At 45.6% G+C, this 27,413-nt stretch overlaps 1 protein-coding gene across 4 annotated transcripts in view; it reads left to right on the top strand.

Annotated features, from left to right (window-relative positions):
* hal (histidine ammonia-lyase) overlaps positions 1 to 27,413 on the top strand; it is a 95,783-nt gene that overhangs the window by 62,794 nt on the left and 5,576 nt on the right. For all 4 annotated transcript variants that reach the window (XM_059987812.1, XM_059987811.1, XM_059987810.1 and 1 more), the window contains 2 exons: positions 7,989 to 8,154; positions 12,552 to 12,686. In XM_059987812.1, the coding sequence (XP_059843795.1) occupies positions 7,989 to 8,154; positions 12,552 to 12,686 (301 nt within the window). The remainder of the gene's footprint in view (positions 1 to 7,988; positions 8,155 to 12,551; positions 12,687 to 27,413) is intronic.

The following is a 27,413-nucleotide window of genomic DNA, read 5'->3' as shown; positions in this document are numbered from 1 at the left end:
GCAACACCGAGGCTTCAGGCCTAGTCCTCACCCCTCCATTCGCTCCTCCTCGCATCCAATAAATCAGCAAAATCGAGCTTGCAGTGTACCAGACCCACAGGGTCCAAAGGGAGTTTGTGATCACAGGAGAAGCGACCAGGGCAGCCAGACCCACACCGTCCAAAGGGAGTTTGTGCTCACAGGAGAAGTGACCAGGGCAGCCAGACCCACACGGTCCAAAGGGAGTTTGTGGTCACAGGAGAAGCGACCGTGACGGACAGACCCACACAGTCCAAAGGGAGTTTGTGATCACAGGAGAAGCGACCAGGGCAGCCAGACCCACACGGTCCAAAGGGAGTTTGTGGTCACAGGAGAAGCGACCGTGACGGCCAGACCCACACGGTCCAAAGGGAGTTTGTGGTCACAGGAGAAGCGACCGTGACGGCCAGACCCACACGGTCCAAAGGGAGTTTGTGGTCACAGGAGAAGCGACCGTGACGGCCAGACCCACACAGTCCAAAGGGAGTTTGTGATTACAGGAGAAGCGACCGTGACGGCCAGACCCACACGGTCCAAAGGGAGTTTGTGGTCACAGGAGAAGCGACCGTGACGGCCAGACCCACACGGTCCAAAGGGAGTTTGTGGTCACAGGAGAAGCGACCGTGACGGACAGACCCACACGGTCCAAAGGGAGTTTGTGATCACAGGAGAAGCGACCGTGATGGCCAGACCCACACGGTCCAAAGGGAGTTTGTGGTCACAGGAGAAGCGACCAGGGCAGCCAGACCCACACGGTCCAAAGGGAGTTTGTGGTCACAGGAGAAGCGACCGTGACGGCCAGACCCACACGGTCCAAAGGGAGTTTGTGGTCACAGGAGAAGCGACCGTGACAGCCAGACACACACGGTCCAAAGGGAGTTTGTGGTCACAGGAGAAGCGACCGTGACGGCCAGACCCACACGGTCCAAAGGGAGTTTGTGGTCACAGGAGAAGCGACCGTGACAGCCAGACCCACACGGTCCAAAGGGAGTTTGTGATCACAGGAGAAGCGACCGTGACGGCCAGACCCACACGGTCCAAAGGGAGTTTGTGGTCACAGGAGAAGCGACCGTGACGGCCAGACCCACACGGTCCAAAGGGAGTTTGTGGTCACAGGAGAAGCGACCGTGAAGGCCAGACCCACACGGTCCAAAGGGAGTTTGTGATCACAGGAGACGCGACCGTGACGGCCAGACCCACACGGTCCAAAGGGAGTTTGTGGTCACAGGAGAAGCGACCGTGACGGCCAGACCCACACGGTCCAAAGGGAGTTTGTGATCACAGGAGACGCGACCGTGACGGCCAGACCCACACGGTCCAAAGGGAGTTTGTGATCACAGGAGAAGCGACCGTGACGGCCAGACCCACACGGTCCAAAGGGAGTTTGTGGTCACAGGAGAAGCGACCGTGACGGCCAGACCCACACGGTCCAAAGGGTGTTTGTGGTCACAGGAGAAGCGACCGTGACGGCCAGACCCACACGGTCCAAAGGGAGTTTGTGGTCACAGGAGAAGTGACCAGGGCAGCCAGACCCACATGGTCCAAAGGGAGTTTGTGATCACAGGAGACGCGACCGTGACGGCCAGACCCACATGGTCCAAAGGGAGTTTGTGATCACAGGAGAAGCGACCGTGACGGCCAGACCCACACGGTCCAAAGGGAGTTTGTGATCACAGGAGACGCGACCATGACAGCCAGACCCACACGGTCCAAAGGGAGTTTGTGGTCACAGGAGAAGCGACCGTGACGGCCAGACCCACACGGTCCAAAGGGAGTTTGTGGTCACAGGAGAAGCGACCGTGACGGCCAGACCCACACGGTCCAAAGGGTGTTTGTGGTCACAGGAGAAGCGACCGTGACGGCCAGACCCACACGGTCCAAAGGGAGTTTGTGGTCACAGGAGAAGTGACCAGGGCAGCTAGACCCACACGGTCCAAAGGGAGTTTGTGGTCACAGGAGAAGCGACCATGATGGCCAGACCCACACGGTCCAAAGGGAGTTTGTGGTCACAGGAGAAGCGACCGTGACGGCCAGACCCACACGGTCCAAAGGGAGTTTGTGGTCACAGGAGAAGCGACCGTGACGGCCAGACCCACACGGTCCAAAGGGAGTTTGTGGTCACAGGAGAAGCGACCGTGACGGCCAGACCCACACGGTCCAAAGGGTGCTTGTGGTCACAGGAGAAGCGACCGTGACGGACAGACCCACACGGTCCAAAGGGTGTTTGTGGTCACAGGAGAAGCGACCGTGACGGCCAGACCCACACGGTCCAAAGGGAGTTTGTGGTCACAGGAGAAGTGACCAGGGCAGCTAGACCCACACGGTCCAAAGGGAGTTTGTGGTCACAGGAGAAGCGACCATGATGGCCAGACCCACACGGTCCAAAGGGAGTTTGTGGTCACAGGAGAAGCGACCGTGACGGCCAGACCCACACGGTCCAAAGGGAGTTTGTGGTCAGAGGAGAAGCGACCGTGACGGCCAGACCCACACGGTCCAAAGGGAGTTTGTGGTCACAGGAGAAGCGACCGTGACGGCCAGACCCACACGGTCCAAAGGGAGTTTGTGGTCACAGGAGAAGCGACCGTGACGGCCAGACCCACACGGTCCAAAGGGTTTTGTGGTCACAGGAGAAGCGACCGTGACGGCCAGACCCACATGGGCTAAAGGGAGTTTGTGATTACAGGAGAAGCGACCGTGACGGCCAGACCCACACTGTCCAAAGGGAGTTTGTGATCACAGGAGACGCGACCGTGACGTCCAGACCCACACTGTCCAAAGGGAGTTTGTGGTCACAGGAGAAGCGACCGTGACGGCCAGGCCCACATGGTCCAAAGGGAGTTTGTGGTCACAGGAGAAGTGACCGTGACTGCCAGGCCCACACGGTCCAAAGGGAGTTTGTGGTCACAGGAGAAGTGACCAGGGCAGCCAGACCCACACGGTCCAAAGGGAGTTTGTGATCACAGGAGACGCGACCGTGACGGCCAGGCCCACACGGTCCAAAGGGAGTTTGTGGTCACAGGAGAAGTGACCAGGGCAGCCAGACCCACACGGTCCAAAGGGAGTTTGTGATCACAGGAGAAGCGACCGTGACGGCCAGACCCACACGGTCCAAAGGGAGTTTGTGGTCACAGGAGAAGCGACCGTGACAGCCAGACCCACACGGTCCAAAGGGAGTTTGTGGTCACAGGAGACGCGACCGTGACGGCCAGACGCACACGGTCCAAAGGGTGTTTGTGGTCACAGGAGAAGCGACCGTGACAGCCAGACCCACACGGTCCAAAGGGAGTTTGTGGTCACAGGAGAAGCGACCGTGACGGCCAGACCCACACGGTCCAAAGGGAGTTTGTGATCACAGGAGACGCGACCGTGACCTCCAGACCCACACGGTCCAAAGGGAGTTTGTGATCACAGGAGACGCGACCGTGACGGCCAGACCCACACTGTCCAAAGGGAGTTTGTGGTCACAGGAGAATCGACCGTGACGGCCAGGCCCACACGGTCCAAAGGGAGTTTGTGGTCACAGGAGAAGTGACCGTGACGGCCAGGCCCACACGGTCCAAAGGGAGTTTGTGGTCACAGGAGAATCGACCGTGACGGCCAGGCCCACACGGTCCAAAGGGAGTTTGTGGTCACAGGAGAAGTGACCAGGGCAGCCAGACCCACACAGTCCAAAGGGAGTTTGTGATCACAGGAGACGCGACCGTGACGGCCAGACCCACACAGTCCAAAGGGAGTTTGTGGTCACGGGAAGCGACCGTGACAGCCAGACCCACACGGTCCAAAGGGAGTTTGTGATCACAGGAGACGCGACCGTGACGGCCAGGCCCACACGGTCCAAAGGGAGTTTGTGATCACAGGAGAAGCGACCAGGGCAGCCAGAACCACATGGTCCAAAGGGAGTTTGTGATCACAGGAGACGCGACCGTGACGGCCAGACCCACACGGTCCAAAGGGAGTTTGTGGTCACAGGGGAAGCGACCGTGACAGCCAGACCCACACGGTCCAAAGGGAGTTTGTGGTCACAGGGGAAGCGACCGTGACAGCCAGACCCACACGGTCCAAAGGGAGTTTGTGATCACAGGAGACGCGACCGTGACGGCCACTCAGTATTTGTCTGTAATCCTCCACCCACTCCGGCAGCAGCACATCGTGCAACTCCTTCATTGTCCCCGCCAGGGAGCAACTTGTGGATGGGGAGAACCCACAGTACTATAAATTCTTAACTTATAGCAGGGTCTTGCGATCATTGGATGTATGTGTAAGTAGAATGGTAGCAGCTTCTGTTGACACTGTAGAAGCTGCTGTGACCAGTCACGCCGTCATCTTGCCAGTAGCAAACTACGCAAACACAAAAGAAAAGAAAAATATTAATAAAAATAAATAAGTAATAAATATCGAGAACATGAGATGATAAGTCCTTGAAAGTAAGCGCACAGGTTGTGAGAACATTTCAGTGATGGGGTAAGTGAAGTTGAGTGAAATTATTCCCTCTGGTTGAAGAGTCTGATGGTTGAGGGGTAATAACTGTTCCTGAGCCTGGTGGTGTGAGGCTCCTGTATCTTTTTCCTGATGACAGCAGTGAGAAGCAAGCAATTCCTTGGAGGTGGAGATCCCTGATGATGGATATTGCTTTCCTGCGACAGTGCTCCATGTAGATGTGCTCAGTTTACCTGTGACAGACTCTGCTCCATCCACTACTTTGTGTAAGATTTTCCATTCGAGGTCACTGGTGTTTCCATACCAGGCTGTGATGCTGCCAGTCAATATGCTCCCACCACACAACTATAGAAGTTTCTCAATGTTTGAGATGTTATGCTGAATCTCTGCTAACTCCTAAGGAAGAAGAAATGCTGCTGTGCTTTCTTCATAACTGCACTTGTGTGCTGAGCCCAGGACAGGTCCTACAAATTAATAACACCTCAGAATTTAAAGACACTAACCCTTTCCACCTCTGATCCTCCAATGAGGATGTCATGGACTTACCATTTTCCTTCTTCTGACATCTATAATCAGCTCCTGACACTGAGTGAGAGGTTGTGGTTATGGCACCACTCGGCCAGATTTTCAATCTCCCTTCCTCATGGTGATTTATCACTACCATTGATTTGGTCTATGCCAGTGGTGTCATTAGTAAACTTGAATATGGCATGGAGCTGTGCTTAGCCACACAGTCACACTGGGAGGGGAAAGGGCTTCTGCAACAAATGATATTCACAATTCTATTGAAAATTTACCCTGTTAATTTAAATGAAAATAATTAAATGTATCTGAGTTGCCTCAGTTAAAAATATTAAACAGCTTTCTCCTTTCCATCTCTCAGTTGGAAGAATGGTACAGGAATAGCCCTTTGGCCCACAATGGCTGTACTGTACATAATACCAACATTAACTAAATCTCTTCTGCCTGCATGTAATCCACATCCCTCCATTCCCTGCAGATTGATGTCTTTGTCTAAATATCTTTCAAATGCCTCTTCTGAACATCCATTCACATCCACCCTGGAAGCCCATTCCAGGTATGCCATACTCAACTTAGAAGCACTTGTCCTTCACCTTTCCTTTAAGCTATTCCCCTCACCTTAAGGGCATTCCCTAGAACCTGTGTCACACCTGTCACAGGGCTTTCAACCTGCCAGCTCAGGAACTGCAGGACTTGACTTGAGTGAGGGTAGTGCTTGTCAGGAGTAACAGAGGAAACGTGTTTGGAGTCAGAAGCAGGTTTGATCATCATGTGCTGTGCCAGAAGTGGTAGGGGTGGTCCTTAATTAATACTTTGCTTCAGTATTCACCAGCAAGAGGGACCTTAATGTTTGTAAGGACAGTGTAAAACACTGGAGCCTCTCAATGTTAAGAAAGACGGTATGCTGGAACTTTTCACAAACATTAGGATAGATAAGTCCCCAGGGCCAGATGAAATATACCCCAGGTTACAACGGGAAGTGAGGGAAGAGATTGCTGTTCCTTTGGTGAGGATCTTTCTGTCCTCACTGGCCACGGGAGTAGTGACAGAAGATTGGATGGTGGGAAATGTTATTTCTTTCTTCAAGAGAGTGAGTAGGTTACCGCTGGGAATTATAGACCAGTGAATTTGACTTCAGTGGTGGGAAAATTAATGGAGAAGATTCAGAATTTGCAAGTATCTGGAGAATCGTAGAATGATTAAGCATAATCAGCAAGGCTTTGTGAGGGACAGGTCATGCCTAATGAGCCTGATTAAATTCTTTGAGGATATGACAAAGCATATTGATGAAGATAAAGTGGTGTATATGGAATTTATACCTATGGTTTAAGATGTTTGATAATGTTCCTCATGGTAAGATCATTCAGAAAATGATGAAGCAGGGGATCCAGGGGAACCTGGTTGTGTGGATACAGAGTTGGTTTGCCCATAGAATGCAGAGGGGCAGTAGGTGATGAAGAGAATTCGGTCTGGGGGGTCAGTGACCAGTGGTGTTCCACAGGGATCTGTTCTGATGCCCTACTCTTTATGGTTTTTATAAATGACTTGGATAAGCAAGTAGAAGGGTGGGTTCGTGGTTTGCAGATAACACAAAATTTGGTGGAATTATGGATAATGTAGAAGGTTGTCATAGGTTACTGTGGGACATTAACAAGATACAGAGCTGGACTAAAAAGTGGCAGATGGAATTCACTCCAGAGAAGGGTGAACTGATTCACTGTGGAAGGTTGAATTTGAAGGCAGAACACTGGGTTAATGGCAGTGTGGAGGAACAGAGGGATCTTGGGTTGCATGTTCATTGATCCCACACAAGTTGATAGGGTGGTTAAGAAGGCGTGTGGTGTGTTGGCCTTCATCAGTCAGGGGGTTGAGTTCAAGAGCTGTGAGGTAATGTTGCAGCTCTGTAAAACTCTGGTGAGCCCACATTTGGAGTATTGTGTTCTGTTCTGGTCATCTCATTATAGGACGGAAGTGGAAGCTTTAGAGAGGGTGCAGAAGAGATTTACTCGGATACTGCCTGAATTAGAGAGCACATCTTATGAAGATAGGGCTAGGGCTTTTCTCTTTGGAGTGAAGGAGGATGAGAGATGATGTGATTGAGGTGTACAAGATTATAAGAGCATGGACAGAGTGGATAGCGAGGAAGTTTTGTCAAGGACAGAACTGGCTAATACGAGGAGGGGGCCATAACTTTAAGGTGATTGGATGAACATACAGGGGGATGTCAGAGGTAAGTATTTCACACAGATGGGGAGTGTGTGGAATGCCCCAGCAGAGGCAGATTCATCAGCGACATTTAAGAAACTCTTAGATAGGCACGTGGATGATAGAAAATTGGAGGGCTATGTAGGGAAAAGTTAGATTGAATTTAGAGTTAGTTAAAGGATCAGCACAATATTATAGGCCGAAGGGCATGCACTGTGCTGTTCTGTGTTCTATGTTTCATTAGGGATAGAGATTCTGGATTGTGCACTTCTGGGAGGGCAAAGTGGCAGCAAATCCACAGAGGATTTCATTGGTCAGGAGGTCAGATAATTTAATGTCAACAAAACTCACAATAAAGGTCAGTACAGACCAAGCCCGTTTGAAAATTTAAGATTTTGAAACGGATAATTAAGAAAAAACCTGGTTATGACTGAAGCAATCTCAGAGACCCCATGGAGAGATTGGACAGTCGCCAGTGGCCAAACAATCTCCTTATGTGCTGTGAGGTTAAATTTTGTGTAGATACCCGAGACCTCGTCTACAGGTGCAGGACCTGTTGCTGGTTTATTTATAGACTACTTCTCCTTTACTGATACAGATATTTTAAAAATGTCAAGTGAAATATTGAAGTGGATGAAACAGATTTTTGAACTTTGTCAGACATTAGACCCAACATCTCAACAGCAGGAACCACAATGTGTTTCAAAGGCAGTGTCTGGAAAGGAATTCCCTTTCACATGGACTGTTATTGGGTCATCAAGAGTGCAGTGATAACCTGGGAGACTGATTGCTTTGTGTTTCCACAGGCCCTTGACTATCTGGCGATCGCTGTACATGAGCTGGCTGCGATCAGTGAGCGGCGCATCGAGAGGTTGTGTAACCCGTCCCTGAGTGAATTGCCCCCCTTCCTGGTTAATGAAGGGGGTCTGAACTCTGGTTTCATGATTGCTCACTGCACAGCAGCTGCCTTAGGTGAGTCACGATCTGATCAGGCACTACTCACTACCGTGTTGCTGCATTGTAGTGAGGACCTCGGTTAGTTGGCTGTCACCAGGAGAAAGGAGCAAAGGGCTGGGCTGGATGTGACAACGTGATGCATTTGGGAAGACAGAGGGACCTTGGGATACAAGTCTTTCGGTCCCTGAAAGTGGCAGCAAAATAAGCCATCCGCCATGTTTACCAATCGTTGAGTCAGTTCCAGGATCTAAATCACCTTCCTCTTGCCTTGAACCTAGGCTGTCATGTCGTGTCATCAGGGAACAACAGTTCTATCCACACAATCCATTCTATCTATCCTATCTATCAGTTTTATTTACCCTATCCATCTACTGGGGTCTACAGGAGGTTCATGAGGATGATTTGGGGAATGCAAAGGTTGAAGTATGAGGAGTGTTCAATGGCTATGGGCTGTACTCACTGGAGTTTAGAAGAATGGTGGGGGTTGTTCTCATTGAATCCTACTGAATTGAAAGACCTAGATAGAGTGGGCATAGAGAGGATGTTTCCATTAGTTGGGAGTCTAGGATAAGAAAGCACAGCCTCAGAATAGAAGGGCATCCCTTTAGAACAGCGATGAAGAGAAATTTCTTTAACCAGAGGGTGGTGAATCTGGAATTCATTGGCTGTGGAGGACAAGTCATTGGGTATATTTAAAGTGAAGATTGATAGGTTCTTGATTAGAAAAGGGCATCATGGGGAGTAGGCAGGAGAACAGGGATAATCTGTTATGATTGAATATCAGGGTAGACTTGATGGGCTGATAAACTCCATTTTATTCCTCTGTCTTATGGTCTTTACTCCCTTGCCTTAGGATCACCTGTGCTCTTTATCCATCTTGTAATATGGAACCATCCATACATGCTCACAAGCATGATGGATGTATGTTATCTGGATATCAAGTGTAGTTTATTGTCGTGTGTGCGTGTGGTACAGCAAATCTTTTTGCAGTAGCATCACAGGCACGTAGGTGCAGACAATTATACAAGCTTATACCATACAGTGAAAGAAGATGCAGAAACAAGACCTGAGTGTAAAGAAAAGACACAGACAGAGATAGGTCCATGGGAGTGAGAGGTGGTCTGAAGTGTTCTGTTGCTGAGGATTGTGCAGGTTAGTTCAAGAACTGAATGGTTGAAGGGAATTTGTTATTCCTGAACCTGGTGGTGTGGGACTGCAGGATTCTGTATCTCCTACTGATGGTAGCTGTGAGAAGATCAGATTTTTCAACATTAGCCTAATTTGTCACATATAGAGTACATAAGAGTCAAATGCGTCGATTGCACCAATCAAATCAGCAAAAATGCTGCTGATGTGTCACCTCTCTTCCGGCACAGACATAGCATGCCTACAACTTACTAACTCTAGCCTGTAAGTCTTTGGAATGTGGGATGAAACTAGAGTATCCAAGGGAAGCTCACATGGTGATGGGGAGATGGTACAGACTCCTTACAGGATGCAACAGGAATCGAACCCTAATCGGTGAATGCTGGTGCTGTAAAGTGATTGTGCTAACCTCTACGCTACTGTGCTGCCCGGATGGTGGGACCTTGATGTTAGATGTCACCATATTGAGACAGTGGCTCTTGTTGATGTTAACATGGGGGATGACTTGCCTCCTCTGCAGTTATCACCACGGGGTCTTTTCCTTCCACCTTGAAGAGGCTTGGATTAAATCTCATCCAGGATTCTGCTCTGTAAGCCCCATGATCTCTCAATGGGGTACTCTGTTTCCATCTGCATAACCCTGGCGTGAGATAGCCCATTCCTTAGCAAAGGGTACTGCCATCAATCCCGATTCCATTTCACCAGCTACCTCAATAAACCTGATTCTGATTCTCATTGCCTGCCGCCCATGTTGACACTGGAGTTAATTCCCTGCGCTTTGCACATGCCAAATAGTGTAGATTAAAGTTAAACACTACTGTCCGGTAAATCCTGCCCCCTGTAAGGCAACCTATCACCTCCACTGATAGAACTGATTCAAACCCGTGAATCAGCTGAGGAGAGTGTCACCATGCAGCTATCTAAGACATTGGTTAGGCCACATCTGGAATATTGCCTGGAGTGGAGTTCTGGCCACCACACTGGGAAGGGTGCAAAAGAAAATCACCAGGATGTTGTCTTGGATGGAACATTTCCATAACAGGAGGCTGGATAGGTTAGGCTGAATTTTCTTGTAGTGGAAGAGACTGAGGGGTGAGATGATGAAGGTATGTCAAGTCAAGTCACTTTTTATTGTCATTTTGACCATAACTGCTGATACAGTACACAGTAAAGACGAGCCAACGTTTTTCAGGACCATGGTGCTACATGAAACAGTACAAAAACTAGACTAAACTACGTGAAACTCAAAAACGACACTAGACTACAGACCTACACTGGACTGCATAAAGTGCATGGAACAGTGCAGGCATTACAATAAATAATAAACAGGACAATAGGCACAGTAGAGGGCAGTAAGTTGGTGTCAGTCCAGACTCTGGGTATTGAGAAGTCTGATGGCTTTGGGGAAGAAACTGTTACATAGTCTGGTCGTGAGAGCCCCAATGCTTCGGTGCCTTTTCCAGACAGCAGGAGGGAGAAGAGTTTGTATGAGGGTTGCATGGGGTCTTTCATTATGCTGCTTCCTTTGTGGAAGTAGCATGTAGTGTAAATGTCCGTAATGGTGGGAAGAGAGACCCCGACGATCTTCTCAGCTGACCTCACTATCCGCTGCAGGGTCTTGCGATCCGAGATGGTGCTATTTCCAAACCAGGCAGTGATGCAGCTGCTCAGGATGCTCTCAATATAACCTCTGTAGAATGTGATGAGGATGGGGGTGGGAGATGGACTTTCCTCAGCCTTCGCAGAAAGTAGAGAGGCTGCTGGGCTTTCTTTGCTATGGAGCTGGTGTTGACGGACTGGGTGAGATTCTCCGCCAGGTGAACACCAAGAAATTTGGTGCTCTTTATGATCTCTACCAAGGAGCCGTCAATGTTCAGCAGGGAGTGGTCGCTCCGTGCCCTCCTGAAGTCAACAACCATCTCTTTTGTTTTGTTCACATTAAGAGACAGGTGTTGGCTCTGCACCAGTCCATTAGCCATTGCACCTCCTCTCTGTAAGCTGACTCGTCGTTCTTGCTGATGAGATCCACCATAGTCATGTCATCAGCGAACTTGATAATGTGGTTTGAGCTGTGTGTTGCAGCACAGTCGTAGGTCAGCAGAGTGAACAGCAGTGGACTGAGCACACAGCCCTGAGGGGCCCCTGTGCTCAGTGTGATGGTGTTGGAGATGCTCAGACAAGATGGCATACATTTGAAGGGGGATGGTTTAGTGTAAACCTCTCTGGAGATATTTTCATGCTGGGTGCTTGAGTTTGGAACATGAAGAGCTGGTGAAGACAGATGCTCTCACAACACTTAAGAAACAAAAGACAATGGAATACTAATTCCTTGAACTCACATCAGATCTGCTGCCTTCTGTGCCTCGACTGGTTGTCAGTGGACCTCATAAGAGAAACTGAGATTGGTATAGTCGGCTGCAGTGCCCAGGTCGGATGGTGTGGGTTGAAGGGTCAGTTTGAGTGCTGGGTATCTCTGACTGAAGGTGGAGGAATGTGAACAAGAAAGCAGGGTAGACGCACCTATGCAGAAGAAAAGGGAACCAATTAATGGGTTAGGTAGGGGTGATGAACCTTTTGAGAATGTTTGTTCAAATTGATGATAAATCTTCAAAAAAATTCTCTCATATGCCATGGTAATTTGAGCAGAGATTATCATTAATTAATGAATTAGTCACAATAATTAAGGCTTTTTAAGGAAAAAAGATTAGTTCTGTGGCTTATTTATGAATGTTCATTGTTTTGTTATGAAATGTACAGAAGACACAGATAAGTGAAATAAATGAAACATTTTAGAAAGCCTGTTCAAAAATCATTTAAATAATTTAAAAAGACAATTAAAAACAACATTATTATAAATACTATTTTATTGAGCCTCGCATACTGTATAGCTTAAGATATACAAGCGTGAGTATTTCCAAACGTATCACCCAATGTCACGTATTTTCACAACCATCTAGCTGGCACCAGACCAGTGTGAGACGTTTCCTGTGAAAATAGGACTTTTACTGTTCTTGGGTTGTTAAAAGTCATTCACTGCTTTATTTGCCAGTAAAGGTAACCGTTAAATATTTTTTATTATTCGTGGGATTTAAAGAATTGAAGGTTGGCATTGCATGATGTGCAGCAACAAAATTTTTGTGTGTGCCATAGGTTTGCCACTCCATCCACGGTTTGCTTATTTCTGGTTCTGCTGAAGGTCAGAAATGATTGTTGTCATTTTCCTTCCATTACCGGTTTGATTTGGAAATAATATTTTTAATCTCCAGTCTCTGAGAACAAGGTCCTGTGCCACCCATCGTCTGTTGACTCGCTGTCCACCAGTGCTGCCACTGAAGACCACGTCTCTATGGGGGGATGGTCCGCCAGGAAGGCACTGAAAGTCATCGAGCACGTGGAGCAAGGTGAGACAAGCTCCCAGTGGCTGGGATACTCTGCCAACCATTGGGAAGAGCTGGGAAATGCTGCTCATTTATTTCCTTGTGTTATGTTCATTATGTTCTCCTCAAGAGTAGTTCAGCATGGAGAGAGGATGAGACATTCCTTAATTTGTAGCCAGTTCACTAGTATTAAGTAACAAGTAACATTAGGCTGTTTGATCTCGGTCTGTGTCACCATTGAGTAAAGTTGTGGCAGAACTGAGGAATTGACCCTTCTTTCCTGCCCTGTCAATGATTCCCTCAACAAGGCAAAATCTTCCGTGTTCAGTCTTGAGTATTCTTGCAAGTTTGCTATCTTAGATAGAGAGTTCCTTTAACCCAAGAAATTCCCCTCATTTCTGTTGTGCAGTCCTGAATTTTAAGAAGAGAATTTAAGCCCCAGCCGGGGAACCAGGATCATAGCACTGAATTGGAATTAGAATTGAATTATTATTATCACATTACCGAAATATAGTGGAAAGCTTGTCTTGCTTCGATTCATACAGATCAAATCATTACACTGTGCATTGAGGTAGTACAAAGTAAAACTATTCAATGCAGAATAAAGTGTCACTGCAACGGAGAAGCTGCAGCACATGAAGCTGCAAGATCATGATGAGGTAGATTGTAAAGTCAAGAGCCCACCTTATTCTACTAAGGAACCATTTCACAGACTTATAACAGCAGGGTAGGAGCTGCCATTGAGCCTGGTGGTGGGTCCTTTGAGGCTTTTATATCTTCTGCCCGATGAAAGAAGAAAATGTCCAGAGTTGGTGAGGTCTTTGATAATGCTGGTTGATTTACTGAGTCATGAGAAGTATAGGCAGCATCCATGGATGAGACACTGGTTTCTGAGTTGTGTCCATAACTCTCTGCAATTTCTTGCAGTCACATTCAGAACAGTTGCTGTACTATGCATCAACATAAGATCTTTCCTGTGACCTTGTTCAGCCCTCTAGGGATTTTTTAATAAACTTGCCTTTAATCCATGTAAACCCAAGAGTGCTCTTCCTCAGGGCTGGCCCAGAATGATACATTGTCCTCCCAAGTCTGGTTCGCACAGTGCACATGACTTCCACGTGCTCTGACCAGATTCTACATTGGCTTGCTTGTGTGTTACTCTTCAGTGATCCAGAAATCCCTCAGTACCTTTGCTCTGTCTGCTGAATGTTTACTGATGGCTCGTGGGGTGAGAGGACTGTAGTGTTAGGATAATAGAAAATGGCACCTCTTCTCAGGCCTTCAGCAGAGTGAGAAGTGATTGCACTTATTAGGGATTCTGATTTTACCTCCTGTTGTGCAAAGGGAATAGTTTCACACTGCAGTATTCTCATCAGGTCCTTCAGCTTAATCTGCGACTATTTGCACACTATTCCACACTCCCCTTCACATCATCAGCAAACCCAGCTGCCTTGCTGTCAGTATTTTCTGACTCAGTGATAGACCAGATCACATGGCATCCGGGGGAACTGGCTAGTTGGATAGAGGTTGGCTTTATTTGTCACACATACATCAAACTGTGCAGTGAAATGCGTCATTATGCGCTAATGATTAACGTAGTGTAAATGTGCTGGGGGACACGTGCCTGCAAGAGTCGCCATGCCAACAGAGCATGCGCATAATTTACTGACCCTCACATCTTTGGAATGTGAGAGGAAACCGGAGAACCAATGGGAAACTGTTGGATTGAAGGTTACAGGCCAACGCTGACAGATGGGTTTAGCTTGGATGGAACATCTTGTTTAGAATGGACCAGATGGACCGAAAGGCCTTTTTCTATACTGCATGACTTTGACTTTACACATGTTGCAAATACTGGTGTTCCCAGCTCCTGTCCTAGCACACCACCAGTAGCCCAATGCCCTCCATTTCACCAACAGTCTGTAATCATGGATACACGTCTCCCTGCCCCAATCTCCCAAGTCTTCACCTAGTGTAACATAAGACCATTCAGCCCATCAAGTCTGCTCTGCCATTCAATCATGGCTGATTTTTTTTCCAACAGCATTCACTTTACCTCTCCCCAACCCTTAACCCCCTTACCAATCAAGAACCTATCAGTCTCTACCTTAAATACACCCAATGACTTTGCTCTGCATCAGATTAGAAGAGTGTCTGTTTACAACAGAGATGAGGAGGGTTTTTTTTTAGCTAGGTGATGGTGAATCTGTGGAATTCATTGCCACAGACTGCTGTGGAGGCCAAGATATTGGGTATATCTAAAATGGAGGCTTGAACATATTAGAGTACAGCACAGGAACAGGCACTTCGGCCCTCATTGTTGTGCTGAACAAGTAAATCAGTAATCAAAAACATCAACACTGTTAATAGGTTGATAGGGGACTTTCGGTCAATTTGGCGATGGTTTAGTCACTTAAAACTATCGCTCCATTTTATTTCTTATCTCCGCACTTCTTCTCTCCTTTTTTTTTCACTCCAGATTATTAATTTTTTTTATTCTCCTTCCTGTCTTACGCCTATCTTATACGCCTGTCTTATAATGGCTTCAAAGCTCGCCAAAGCGGGAAAAAAGAAGTTTCAGCGACTGGTTCCTCAGCCAAGATTGTCTCCATTTTGTAATAGCACCGACATGACATAATATCTGAATTTAAGTCTTTCAGTTTGTTGGAGTCTAAATTGGATCAAATTCATTCCAAAGTGGAGGCTCATGCTGAACGTCTTCCTCATCTTGAGTTTGCTACTGATGATTTAGAACGTCGTTTTCATGATTTGGAAGCTGTTTGTTCCAGCTTGAAAGAACATAACAGCAAGTTAACATCTGAAGTCACTGACCTGGAAGGTCAGAGCAGACGTCATAATCTACGAATCCTTGGCTTGCCAGAGGCTACCGAATGTGGATCTCCCATTGAATTTTTTTCTTCTGTACTCTGTGAGATTTTTGGGAAGGACATTCTTCCGACCCCACCTGAGTTAGACAGAACTCATTGTACCTTCGCGCTTAAGCCAGATGGGCCACAGGCCACGCCCAGTAATTCTGTGTTTTCATCGTTATAAGATAAAAGACCTTTTGATTATGGAAGCACGTCGGAGAGGGAAGTTGGATTACAAGGGTCATTCTATTCGTATTCTTGAGGATTATGCTCCCCAAGTTCTGAGCCTTCACGTCGAGTGTAAAGGAGTTATGAAAGAGTTTTATAATCGCAGATTCAGACCCTCTCTGCGTTTTCTAGCTCATCTTTAAATAACGCTTAGTACTGGAGACAAGAAGTGGTTTAATTGGTTACGGAAGCTCAGAAATTTATCGAAAGTCTCCCTGTCACTTCGACTTCCTCAGACTCTGTCTGATTAATTAAAATGGTGCTTAAGTACTGCAATTACTTTTTTGCAAGAAACACATATTCGTAGTCTGATAATTCTCATCTCATGTCAAGGTGGGTTGGGCAGCACTTCCATTTTATCTTTTTGGCTAAAGCCAGGGGGTCTCAATCCTTATTAGTCAAAATGTTCCCTTTGAGCTTCACAACAAAGTATCTGATACAAATGGTCGTTTTATTATTATCTCTGGGAAATTGTATAATACTAGGATAGTCTTGGCTAACCTGTACACTCCCAATTCAGATGATGTGGAGTTTCTGATTGTCTTTTCTCTTTATTGCCTGATCTGAGTTTATATCCTCTTATATTGGGTGGTGATTTTAATTGTTGGTTAGATCCAGTTTTGGATCGATCGTCCTCTGTTCCTAGACTACCAAGTAAATCTGCTTTATTGATTCAGTCCTTCCTTTCTAACTATGGTATCTCCAACGTGTGGCATTTTTTCTATCCAAGTGAGAGAGATTATTCTTTTTTTTCACGTGTCCATCATACTTTTACTGGAATTGATTATTTTTTAATTGATAACCTGCTGATTCCATCTGTTCGCTTGTGATTATCAGAGTATACTTATTTCAGATCATGCCCCAGTTACCCTGTCTATAATTTTTCCTGGTTTCCCTCAAATTAATAAGCATTGGCGTTTTAATCCAATCTTGTTGTCAGATAATGATTTAGTAAAATTTATGAAGGACCAGATAACTTTTTTAAAAAATACTAATATGTCATCTGAAATCTTATCTCTGGTTGTCTGGGATGCAATGAAAGCATATCTGAGGGGTCAAATAATTTCACATACTGTGAATCTGGAAAGAAAGACCTATTTAGAGCGATTAGATTTGATTAGTCAAATTAAAGCAACAAACCAACTATATGCCCAGACCAAAAATCCAGAACTGTACAAGAAATGAGTGGAACTTCAAACTAAATTTGACCTTATTTCCACTCACCCAGTTGAACACCAATTTCTAGAAAGTAAGGGCCAATTTTATATTGATGGTCATAAATCCAGTAAATTTTCAGTCAACCAATTAAGTCACTCTAAAGTTAAACAACAAATTACAAAACTTTGAATAGGAAATGGGAACATCACTTTGAATCATTCTGAAATTAATGACACATTCAAGAATTATTATTCTTGACTCTATACAGTTAATTTAGAGTGTCTGAATCTTTAAATTATGGTATTTCTGTTGAGCATTTCTTAAATAGTTTAAATATTCCTTCGCTTTCTTCTGATCTTAAAGCAAAACTCAATGAGCCAATATCACTAGAGGAAGTATCTTCAGCCATTTCTGCACTGCAGTCGGGTAAATCCCCTGGACCTGATGAGTTTTCTGCAGAATTGTATAAACCATTTTCCTCACTGCTTTTGTCTCAATTACTCTTAGTTTTATCTGATTTGTTTAAACATGGACAGCATCATTCAATGAGGCAAGTATCATTCTTTTAGCCAAAAAAGCAAAAGATCCAACAGAGTGCTCGTCTTTCTTTGTTAAATGTTGATGATAAAATGTTGGCTAAAGTTTTGGCTTGTAGATTGGAGAATTTTGTACCCTCAATTAATTCTGAAGATCAAACTGGTTTTATTAAAAAATCTCCTCTCTTTTTAAAATATACAGCATCTATTTAATATTTTATATTCACCCTCAACTGGGATTCCTGAATGTGTCATTTCTCTTGATGCGGAGAAAGCGTTTGATCGTGAGAAGTGCAATTATCTTTTTGCAGTTTTAGAAAAATTTGATTTTGGATGAAGATTTATTACATGGATTAAATTGGTATATTCATGTCCCATTGCTTCTGTTTTGTCTAACTCTCAGCAATCCCAGCCCTTTAGTCACCTGGCAAGGGTGTCCCTTAAGTCCCTTACTTTTTGATCTGACCATAGAGTCACTGGTGATTGTGTTTCGTAGCTGTGCTGAATTGATGGGGATTTGGAGGGGGTGTGTTGAGCATAAAGTTTCTCATTATGCCAATGATCTTTTACTTTTTATATCAAATCCGCCGAATTCCTTACCCCCAATGATTTCACTTCCTAATAAATTTAGCCAGCTTTCCGGATACAAACTTAACTTACATAAAAGTGAACTCTTCCCAATTAGTAGAGAAGAAGAAATATTAGAATTTCATGACCTCCCTTTTCAATTAGTGAATAATAAATTTACTTACCTCGGCATTACAGTAACAAGGAACTTTAAGAGTCTTTTTCGAGAAAACTTTACTGATCTTTTAAATTCTACAAAACAGAGTATGGCACAGTGGTCACCCCTGTCTGTGTCTCTGGTAGGTTGAATTAATGTTGTTAAAATGTGTATCCTTCCTAAATTTTTATACTTATTTCAGTCTTTACTCATTTTTATTTCTAAATCTTTTTTTTCATTCGTTAGATTTTATTATTTTGTCCTATCTATGGAAGGGCAAATGTTCCAGACTTAATAAAGTTCACCTTCAAAAACCTAAAAGGGAAGGCGGTATGGCCTTGCCCGATTTTCGTTTATATTATTGGGCAGCCAATATTCATTGTCTTACTTTTTGGTCTTTCTTTCATAATCAGCCTGACTGCCCTAAATGGGAGGCAGTGGAGTTGAACTCTAGTAAGGATTTTTCCATTTCTGCACTTCTTGGATCCACACTTGCTTGTCATTTGCCTGGACTAATTGTTACTCCTCTTATTAGACATACTTTGAGAGTATGGGCTCAGTTCAGAATATATAATGGCCTTCACAGTTTCTCTCTTTCTAGTCTTATTTTACATAACCATCTTTTTTGACTTTCTATGCAGGACTTAACATTTCATGACTGGTACAGAAAGGGCACTAGGTGTTTTGAAGATCTTTTCATTGATAATTGATTTGCAACTTTTGAACAGCTGTCTGCAAAGTTTAACCTACCTAATACTCATTTCTTTAGATATCTTCAAATTAGACATGTTATTAACCCTTTAATATCAAACTTTTCTGAGGTGCTGGAGAAAAATGTTGTGGTCATCGGGCAAAGGTTTAATATCTATTATTCGTGATAAGTTAGCGACCTTGAGGTGTGCTCCCTTCAATAAAATCAGAACTGCCTGGGAGCATGATTTAAATATTTCTCTGTCTGATGAGGTTTGGGATTCAATTCTTAAGTCAGTTAACTCAACCTCTTTATGTGCTCATCACTGCCTTTTGCAGTTCAAGGTTCTTATTGAATTTTTTGAAGAGGTTACCAGGAAAGTTGACGAGGGTAAAGCAGTGGATATTGTTTATATGGACTTCAGTAAGGCCTTTGACAAGGCTGCATGGAAGATTAGTTAGGAAGGTTCAATCGTTAGGTATTAATATTAAAGTAGTAAAATGGATTCAACAGTGGCTGGATGGGAGATGCCAGAGAGTAGTGGCGGATAACTGTTTGTCAGGTTGGAGGCCGGTGACTAGTGGTGTGGGATCTGTACTGGGTCCAGTGTTGCTTGTCATATACATAAATGATCTGGATGATGGGGTGGTAAATTGGATTAGTAAGTATGCAGATGATGCTAAGATAGTGTTGTGGATAATGAAGTAGGTTTTCAAAGCTTGCAGAGAGATTTAGGTCAGTTAGAAGAGTGGGCTGAAAGATGGCAGATGGAGTTTAATGCTGATAAGTGTGAGGTGCTACATTTTGATAGGACTAATCAAAATAGGACATACATAGTAAATGGTAGGGCATTGAGGAATGCAGTAGAACTGAGTGATCTAGGAATAATGGTGCATAGTTCCCTGAAGGTGGAATCTCATGTGGATAGGGTGGTGAAGAAAGCTTTTGGTATGCTGGCCTTCATAAATCAGAGCGTTGAGTATAGGAGTTGGGATGTAATATTAAAATTGTACAAGGCATTGGTAAGGCCAAATTTGGAGTTTTGTGTACAGTTCTGGTCACCGAATTATAGGAAAGATGTCAACAAAATAGAGAGAGTACAGAGGAGATTTACTAGAATGTTACCTGGGTTTCAGCACCTAAGTTACAGAGAAAGGTTGAACAAGTTAGGTCTTTATTCTTTGGAGCATAGAAGGTTGAGGTGGGACTTGATAGAGGTATTTAAAATTATGAGGGGGATAGATAGAATTGATGTGGATAGGCTTTTTCCATTGAGAGTAGGGGAGATTCAAACAGGAGGACATGAGTTGAGTGTTAGTGGGCAAAAGTTTAGGGGTAACGTGAGGGGGGACTTCTTTACTCAGAGAGTGGTAGCTGTGTGGAACGAGCTTCCAGTAGAAGTGGTAGAGGCAGGTTCGATATTTTCATTTAAGGTAAAATTGGATAGGTATATGGACAGGAAAGGAATGGAGGGTTATGGGCTGAGTGCAGGTAGGTGGGACTAGGTGAGAGTAAGCGTCCAGCACGGACTAGAAGGGTTGAGATGGCCTGTTTCTGTGCTGTAATTGTTATATGGTAATATGGGGCTCATATGTCTAAAACTAAATTATCGTGGTTTTATCCTGATATTAGTCCCTTTTGTAATAAGTGTAAAGGGAGCAAGGCTTCTCTTATTCCTATGTATTGGGCCTGTCCTAGTTTGGAGAAATTTTGGAGAGATGTTTTTTTAACTTTATCCCATATTCTTAATTGCCATTTAGAACCTAACCATTTGATTGCTCTTTTTGGCACCTTGGGTGAAGTTGACATGCATTTGAGTCCGACTAAACGTCAAACATTATCTTTTGCATCTCTTTTGGCTAGATAGTTAATTCTTCTTAGGTGGAGAGATGTTGCCACATCCACTCATGTTCAATGGTTTAGAGACATTATGTCCTGCTTAGACCTTGAAAAGATTCATTATTCACTTCTTAATTCAGACATTAAGTTTCATAAGACGTGGGGACATTTTCTTCAATACTTTCATAATTCCTCCTTAGATTAAAGGTTTATCCTTTTCTGTATTGCAATCCATTACTTTCAGCTTTTTTTTCTGGTTAAGTTTTACAGTTTTTTTCTGTTGTGAAATACATTATAGATTAGGTAGTCGGCATTATACTTCTTTATATTTACAGCTCTGTGGTGATGAAAGCTTTTTTTACATTGTAATGGTTGGCTTGGAGTTTTGTAGTGAGGGGGTGGGCAGGATACTAACATTATCTGATTTCATTTTGGGTGCTTTTTCTGTATTGTTATGATTTGTGTATTAGACACATTCGTTTTGCACTGTAAAAATCTTTTGGTGTTTTTTCTGTTGTAGTGTAGAAACTTATTGTGTTGTCTTTATGACAGTTATTTAGTTTATAATATTTTCGCTTAGTAATTCATTTGTTAGTATTTTCTAGTTAGAATTAGAAGTGTTTAAAGTATATTCATTGCCTGTAAAATATATCGGCATGCGATGACGTCACATCCGGTTTCGCCGTGTCTCGTGGGAAAATACCGGTTTGAGATTAACGCGAGGGTGGGGGGCTCACCACGAGGCAGACCCGAGCAGAAGTTGTTTTGCAAGCATTAGAAATCACAGTGAGAGCAACGCTGTAAGTTAATAGATAATCGATATATTGAACTAAGATGTTAACGCCGATCCTGTTAAAAGTAACAACGGTCGATAATGTTTATGTTTTCGTTAGTTAAAGAGTTGCGGATAGTTTGCATTGAAGTGTATTTAAAGTAGTCAATGGCATAGGTAAACTCTGCCTGTATACTGCACCTTAATGTAATGTAGTTATAGTCACTTTTACAAGTATTTACAATGGGAATGTGATATTAAGAAAGGAACAAATACTGTATCAATCTTGTATTGTTTTATCAACAGTTTTCACCATATGTTAATGTGAAGAGTGAACAGTAAATGGTTAATCTTACTGCGACCTGGTTTTCATTGACTGTGGTTTATCTCGGCGTTTAATTTGGTGTTATCGGTTACACCCGAACGAGAACGTTATAGTGAAAAAGCGGCATTATCAGGTGTTTCAAGTGCTGCAATGTCATCTGGATCCAGCATCAAGTCGATGCCACCCAGCGACAAGGGCAGTAGAACGACATCAGGTAAGTCCACCCAGGCAAGAGCCAAGGCAGAAGCCGCCAGGGTGCGACTGCGCTACGCCAGACAAGAAGCAGATTTGAAAATGGAACAGAGAAGCCAGAGAAGCCAGAATTCAGAAGGAAAAGGCTGCCAGAGAAATGGAAGCGGCCACCAGAGATGCCGAAACCCAGTTGGAAATGGCAAGGATATCGACAAAGTTACAAGTGCTGCAGCTAGAAAGAGAAGAAGAAGCTGCCAAGGCGGAAGCAGAGTACATAGAAGAAGCTGAAGGAATGCATGCTCTGGCCGAAGTAAGATCTACTTCAGAAAGGACCAGGTTGGAACGCACAATCAACTATGTCCGATCCCAAATAGACAGGCAGGCTCGTCCTTCCTCTTCATATGTATTTGATAACATCCCAAGCCACGAGGAACCTCAGAGAGGCTCGATTGCATCACATCCATACGAGGAAGACAACTTACCCTCGCAACTCCGTGACGAAGTCGAGAATGAAAGAGCTGACAACCAATACTTCTCAACACCAAACTTACAAGATTTGGTGAGAAGAGATGCAGAGGTTGAATTCAGGACGGCAAATTCCATAAGAAATGTTATATATGTCATATATGCGCCAACGTATTTCTCCAGTCCGCATGCCACTTACAGTTGATCCCCCGATGCAGTATTTAGCACGACGGGATCTCGTCACTTCGGGACTGTACCAGTTTGACGATAACCCTGAAAACTACCGTGCATGGTACTCCACATTCACCAACGCTATCGACGGAGTCCAGCTCAGAGCAACCCAAGAGTTGGACCTTATGGCGAAATGGCTGGGAAAAGAATCACGCGAACAGGTGAGACGCATACGTTCAGTGTACATCAACAAACCCGAACTAGCCTTAAGCAAAGCGTGGGAGAGACTTCGGGAGGGCTATGGGGCCCCTGAAATTATTGAAGCGGCGCTATATCGACGTCTGGAAAACTTTCCTAAGGTGTCAGCCAAAGATCACATTAAGAGAATTCGGAGATTTACTCATGGAGATCCAAGGCGCCAAAGAAGATGGCTACTCAGCTGGTCTAGTATACCTAGATACTCCATCTGGGATTAGACAAGTTGTGGACAAACTTCCATTTGGGCTGTAGGACAGGTGGCTGTCCGTTGCTTTAGACTACAAGGAAGACCACGATGATCGATTTCCTCCCTTTAAGCTCCTCACTAGGTTTGTGTGCAGGGAGGCGACGAAGCGAAATGACCCTAGCCTCGCGGGTCCAGGAAGCAGTATGATTTACACCAAGCCAGGTAGATCCTCTTCGAATGTTTTCAACATTGATAAACCCGTCTCAGTGCTCAAGACTGAAGCCCTTACAACTAACAACGACCCTAGCAAGTATTGTCCATTGCATAACAAACCTCACCCCCTCAAAGGATGCAGAATGCTTAGGGAAAAACCCCTTGAAGAGAGGATGGCCCTTCTCAAGGAGAAAAGAATATGTTTTAAATGCTGTTCCTCGACCTCTCACCTCGCCAGAGAGTGTACGATCGCCGTGAAGTGTCCGGAATGTGATAGCACGGATCACGTCGGGGCCATGCATCCCGGCCTGTCACCGCAAACCGACGACGCTCCTTCACCCCCACAACAGGACGGCAGGGAGGGAGAGGCTCACTCTAGGTCAACAGTTGTCAGCACGAACTGTACAGAAGTTTGCGGTCAAGCTCAGTCAAGCCGTTCTTGTTCCAAGATCTGCCTCACTAAGGTGTACCCTAAAGGAGCCAAAGACAAGGCCATCAAAGCCTATGTGATTCTGGATGATCAGAGCAATCGCTCACTAGTCAGTCCGGAGTTCTTTAAATTGTTCAACATTGAGAGTAATCAGTTCCCATACTACCTTAGAACTTGCTCAGGCAACATAGAAACTTATGGAAGGAAGGCAGAAGGCGTCCAGATCGAGTCCCTGGATGGTAAAGTCATCATCTGTCTCCCTCCGCTCTTAGAGTGCAATGAAATCATGAATAACCGCACTGAGATCCCGACACCAAGTGCGATACTACACCAGCCACATCTCCACCACATCGCCAAACACATCCCGGAACTGGATCCAAAAGCGGAAATACTCCTGCTATTAGGAAGAGATGTTATCCGGGTACACAAGGTTAGGCAGCAGGTCAATGGACCACTCGACGCCCCCTTCGCGCAACGTCTGGATCTGGGCTGGGTGGTGATAGGAGAGGTGTGTCTCGGTGACGTACACAAACCGACGGTTAACACACTCAAGACCAATGTTCTAGAGAGTGGCCGCCATTCAATTTTTCAACCCTGCACAAGTTCCATATGTATCAAGGAAGCACAACAAGGCGTTAACAAGCGCGAGGTAACTGACGAGTCGCTGGGCCAGTCAGTCTTCGCTCAAACGGAGCATGATAATAAACTTGCTCCATCAGCTCAAGACGTCTTCTTCTTAAAAATGATGGACACCAAAGTCTTCAGGGATGAAGCAAATAATTGGGTCGCCCCACTACCCTTCAGAGAACCACGCCAGCACTTGCCAAATAACAAAGAGCAAGCGGTCAAGCGGTTCATGTCCTTACAAAAAACCCTGAACCGGAAACTCGAGATGCAACAACAATACATAGTATTTATGGGAAAGATCTTCGCTAATGGACATGCTGAAGTAGCACCACCACTGCCGGAAGGCGGGGAGTGCTGGTACCTCCCAACATTTGGAGTTTACCACCCACAAAAACCCAATCAGATAAGGGTGGTCTTCGACTCCAGTGCCCAGTGTGCCGGCGTCTCCCTAAATGATGTGCTTCTCACAGGCCCCGACCTTAACAATACCCTACTCGGGGTCCTGCTGCGCTTCCGGAAGGAGAAGGTCGCAATCTTAGCGGACATCCAGCAGATGTTCCATTGCTTCTTAGTACAGGAGGACTATCATGATTTCCTCCGTTTCTTATGGTATAAGGACAACAACATCAACAAGGAAGTTATCGAGTACTGGATGAAAGTCCACGTTTTCGCAATAGTCCGTCACCTGCCGTGGCCATCTATGGGCTGCGAAGAGCCATCAGAGAGGGTGCACAGGAGCACGGTGACGACACCGTTAAGTTTGTAGAAAGGCACTTCTACGTCGACGACGGCTTGATATCACTACAGACAGAAGAGGAAGCAATCGATCTGCTCCGACGTACACAAGCCTCACTCACGGAGTCAAACCTCCGCTTGCATAAGTTTGCATCAAACCGTCAGGCAGTAATGGAGGCCTTTCCACACGATGACTGTGCTCCAGCAATCAAAGACCTAGATTTAGATGGAGAAACCATACCTACACAAAGGAGCTTTGGTCTCCTCTGGGAGATAACGACCGACTCATTCACATTCTCCGTGCCGACCGTGGTCAAACCATTTACCCGCCGTGGAGTCCTCTCCACTGTCAACAGTGTTTTCGATCCCTTGGGTCTACTGGCACCAGTTATGATCCAGGGAAGAGTCCTTCTCAGAGAACTTACATCTGAGCCCTCTGACTGGGATACTCCCCTACCAGAAGACAAGCTAAGCAAGTGGGAGGCTTGGAGAGATTCACTCCCAGATTTAAAACAGCTTCATATCCAACGTAGATACACTGCGACCTCACCCACCGAGGCAGTGCACACAGAATTGTGTGTTTTTTCAGATGCGACAACCAAGGCCATCGGTGCTGTGGCTTACTTGAAAGTAGTCGGGAGGGATGGCCAAGTTGAAGTAGGATTTGTAACTGGTAAGGCGAAGCTCACTCCTCAGTCCGAGCCGACAATTCCAAGGCTTGAACTGTGCGCAGCCGTCCTGGCCGTGGAAATGGCAGACCTTATCCAGGACGAGCTAGACCTAGAGCTGGATGATATCAAGTTCTACACAGACAGCAAAGTCGTGCTTGGTTATATTTACAACGAATCAAAACGCTTCTACGTGTACGTTCATAATAGAGTTCAACGTATCCACCTGTCATCAAAGCCCGAATAATGGCATTATGTACGTACAGAGGATAACCCTGCAGACCATGCATCAAGATCCTTACCTGCATCCCGTCTGGCTCAGACAACCTGGTTTACCGGACCCCCCTTTCTGTATCAGCCACCATCGGAAAGGACTCAAATGAACGAGACATTTGAACTGATCGAACCCGAGAGAGACTCGGAAATTCGGCCGCAAATACAAACAGGAGCCACCTACCTCGAAGAATCGATACGTACTAACGAACGCTTTTGGCGGTTCTCCACTTTGAATTCTTTAGTGAGAGGACTTGCGTTCCTCATTCATATGGCCAGATCTCACAAACATTCATCCGGAAACAGTAAAGGTAGGGGATGGCACAAATGTAACTTACCTCGCACCGCGGACGAATTAGCCCAGGCAAAGGATGTCATCTTCAAAACAACGCAAAGAGCGGCTTTCGCAGGGGAGTTTTCAGCTCTCCAAGTCAACAAACCAATACCAAAGGACAGCCCTTTGAAGAAATTCAGCCCGATCCTGAAGAACAATATCATCTGCATTGGAGGCCGGTTAATACACTGCCAACTTCCGGCCGCAGAAAAGAGTCCAGTAATCCTGCCCAAAGACAGCCATGTATCCTTACTGCTCGCCCGCCATTATCATGAACAGGTAAAGCACCAGGGCCGTCACCTTACCGAAGGAGCAATAAGAGCAGCGGGACTGTGGATCTTGGGAGGTAAAACACTGATCAATTCAGTACTTCATAAATGTGTAACCTGCAGGAAACTACGAGGCAGATTAGAAGTTCAACGCATGGCGGACCTCCCACCTGAGCGCCTCGAAGCATGCCCTCCCTTTACATATGTGGGGCTCGACGTATTCGGCCCCTGGACTATCATCACTAGACACACCAGAGGAGGACAAGCAGAGAGCAAGTGGTGGGCCATCATGTTTAGCTGCATGAGTTCAAGAGCGGTACACATTGAGGTCATTGAATCTTTGGATACATCCAGCTGCATTAACGCTCTCAGGCGGTTCTTTGCGATAAGAGGCCCTGCAAAACAGTTAAGATCTGATTGTGGCACGAACTTTGTTGGAGCATCAGAGGAGCTGGGGATGGACAAAACAGTGCAAAAGTACCTCAGTCAGCAGGGATGCAACTGGGAGTTCAACACACCACACGCCTCTCACATGGGAGGCGCATGGGAGAGGATGATTGGTATCGCCAGAAGAATTCTTGATTCAATGTTTCTGCAGCAACGCACCTGATTGACCCACGAGGTGCTGTGCACCCTAATGGCAGAGGTCACAGCCATTATAAACGCGCGACCACTCCTACCTGTGTCTTCTGACCCAGAAAACCCCTTCATATTTTCGCCATCAACGCTCCTTACGCAGAAGGCAGGAGCTCCCCCTCCACCAGGAGACTTCTCAGACAAGGATCT

Source organism: Hypanus sabinus, chromosome 13 (assembly GCF_030144855.1).
Source record: "Hypanus sabinus isolate sHypSab1 chromosome 13, sHypSab1.hap1, whole genome shotgun sequence".
NCBI lineage: Eukaryota > Metazoa > Chordata > Chondrichthyes > Myliobatiformes > Dasyatidae > Hypanus > Hypanus sabinus.
Note: the sequence above shows the minus strand (reverse complement) of the source record. Positions and strands in the feature narration are given on the sequence as shown.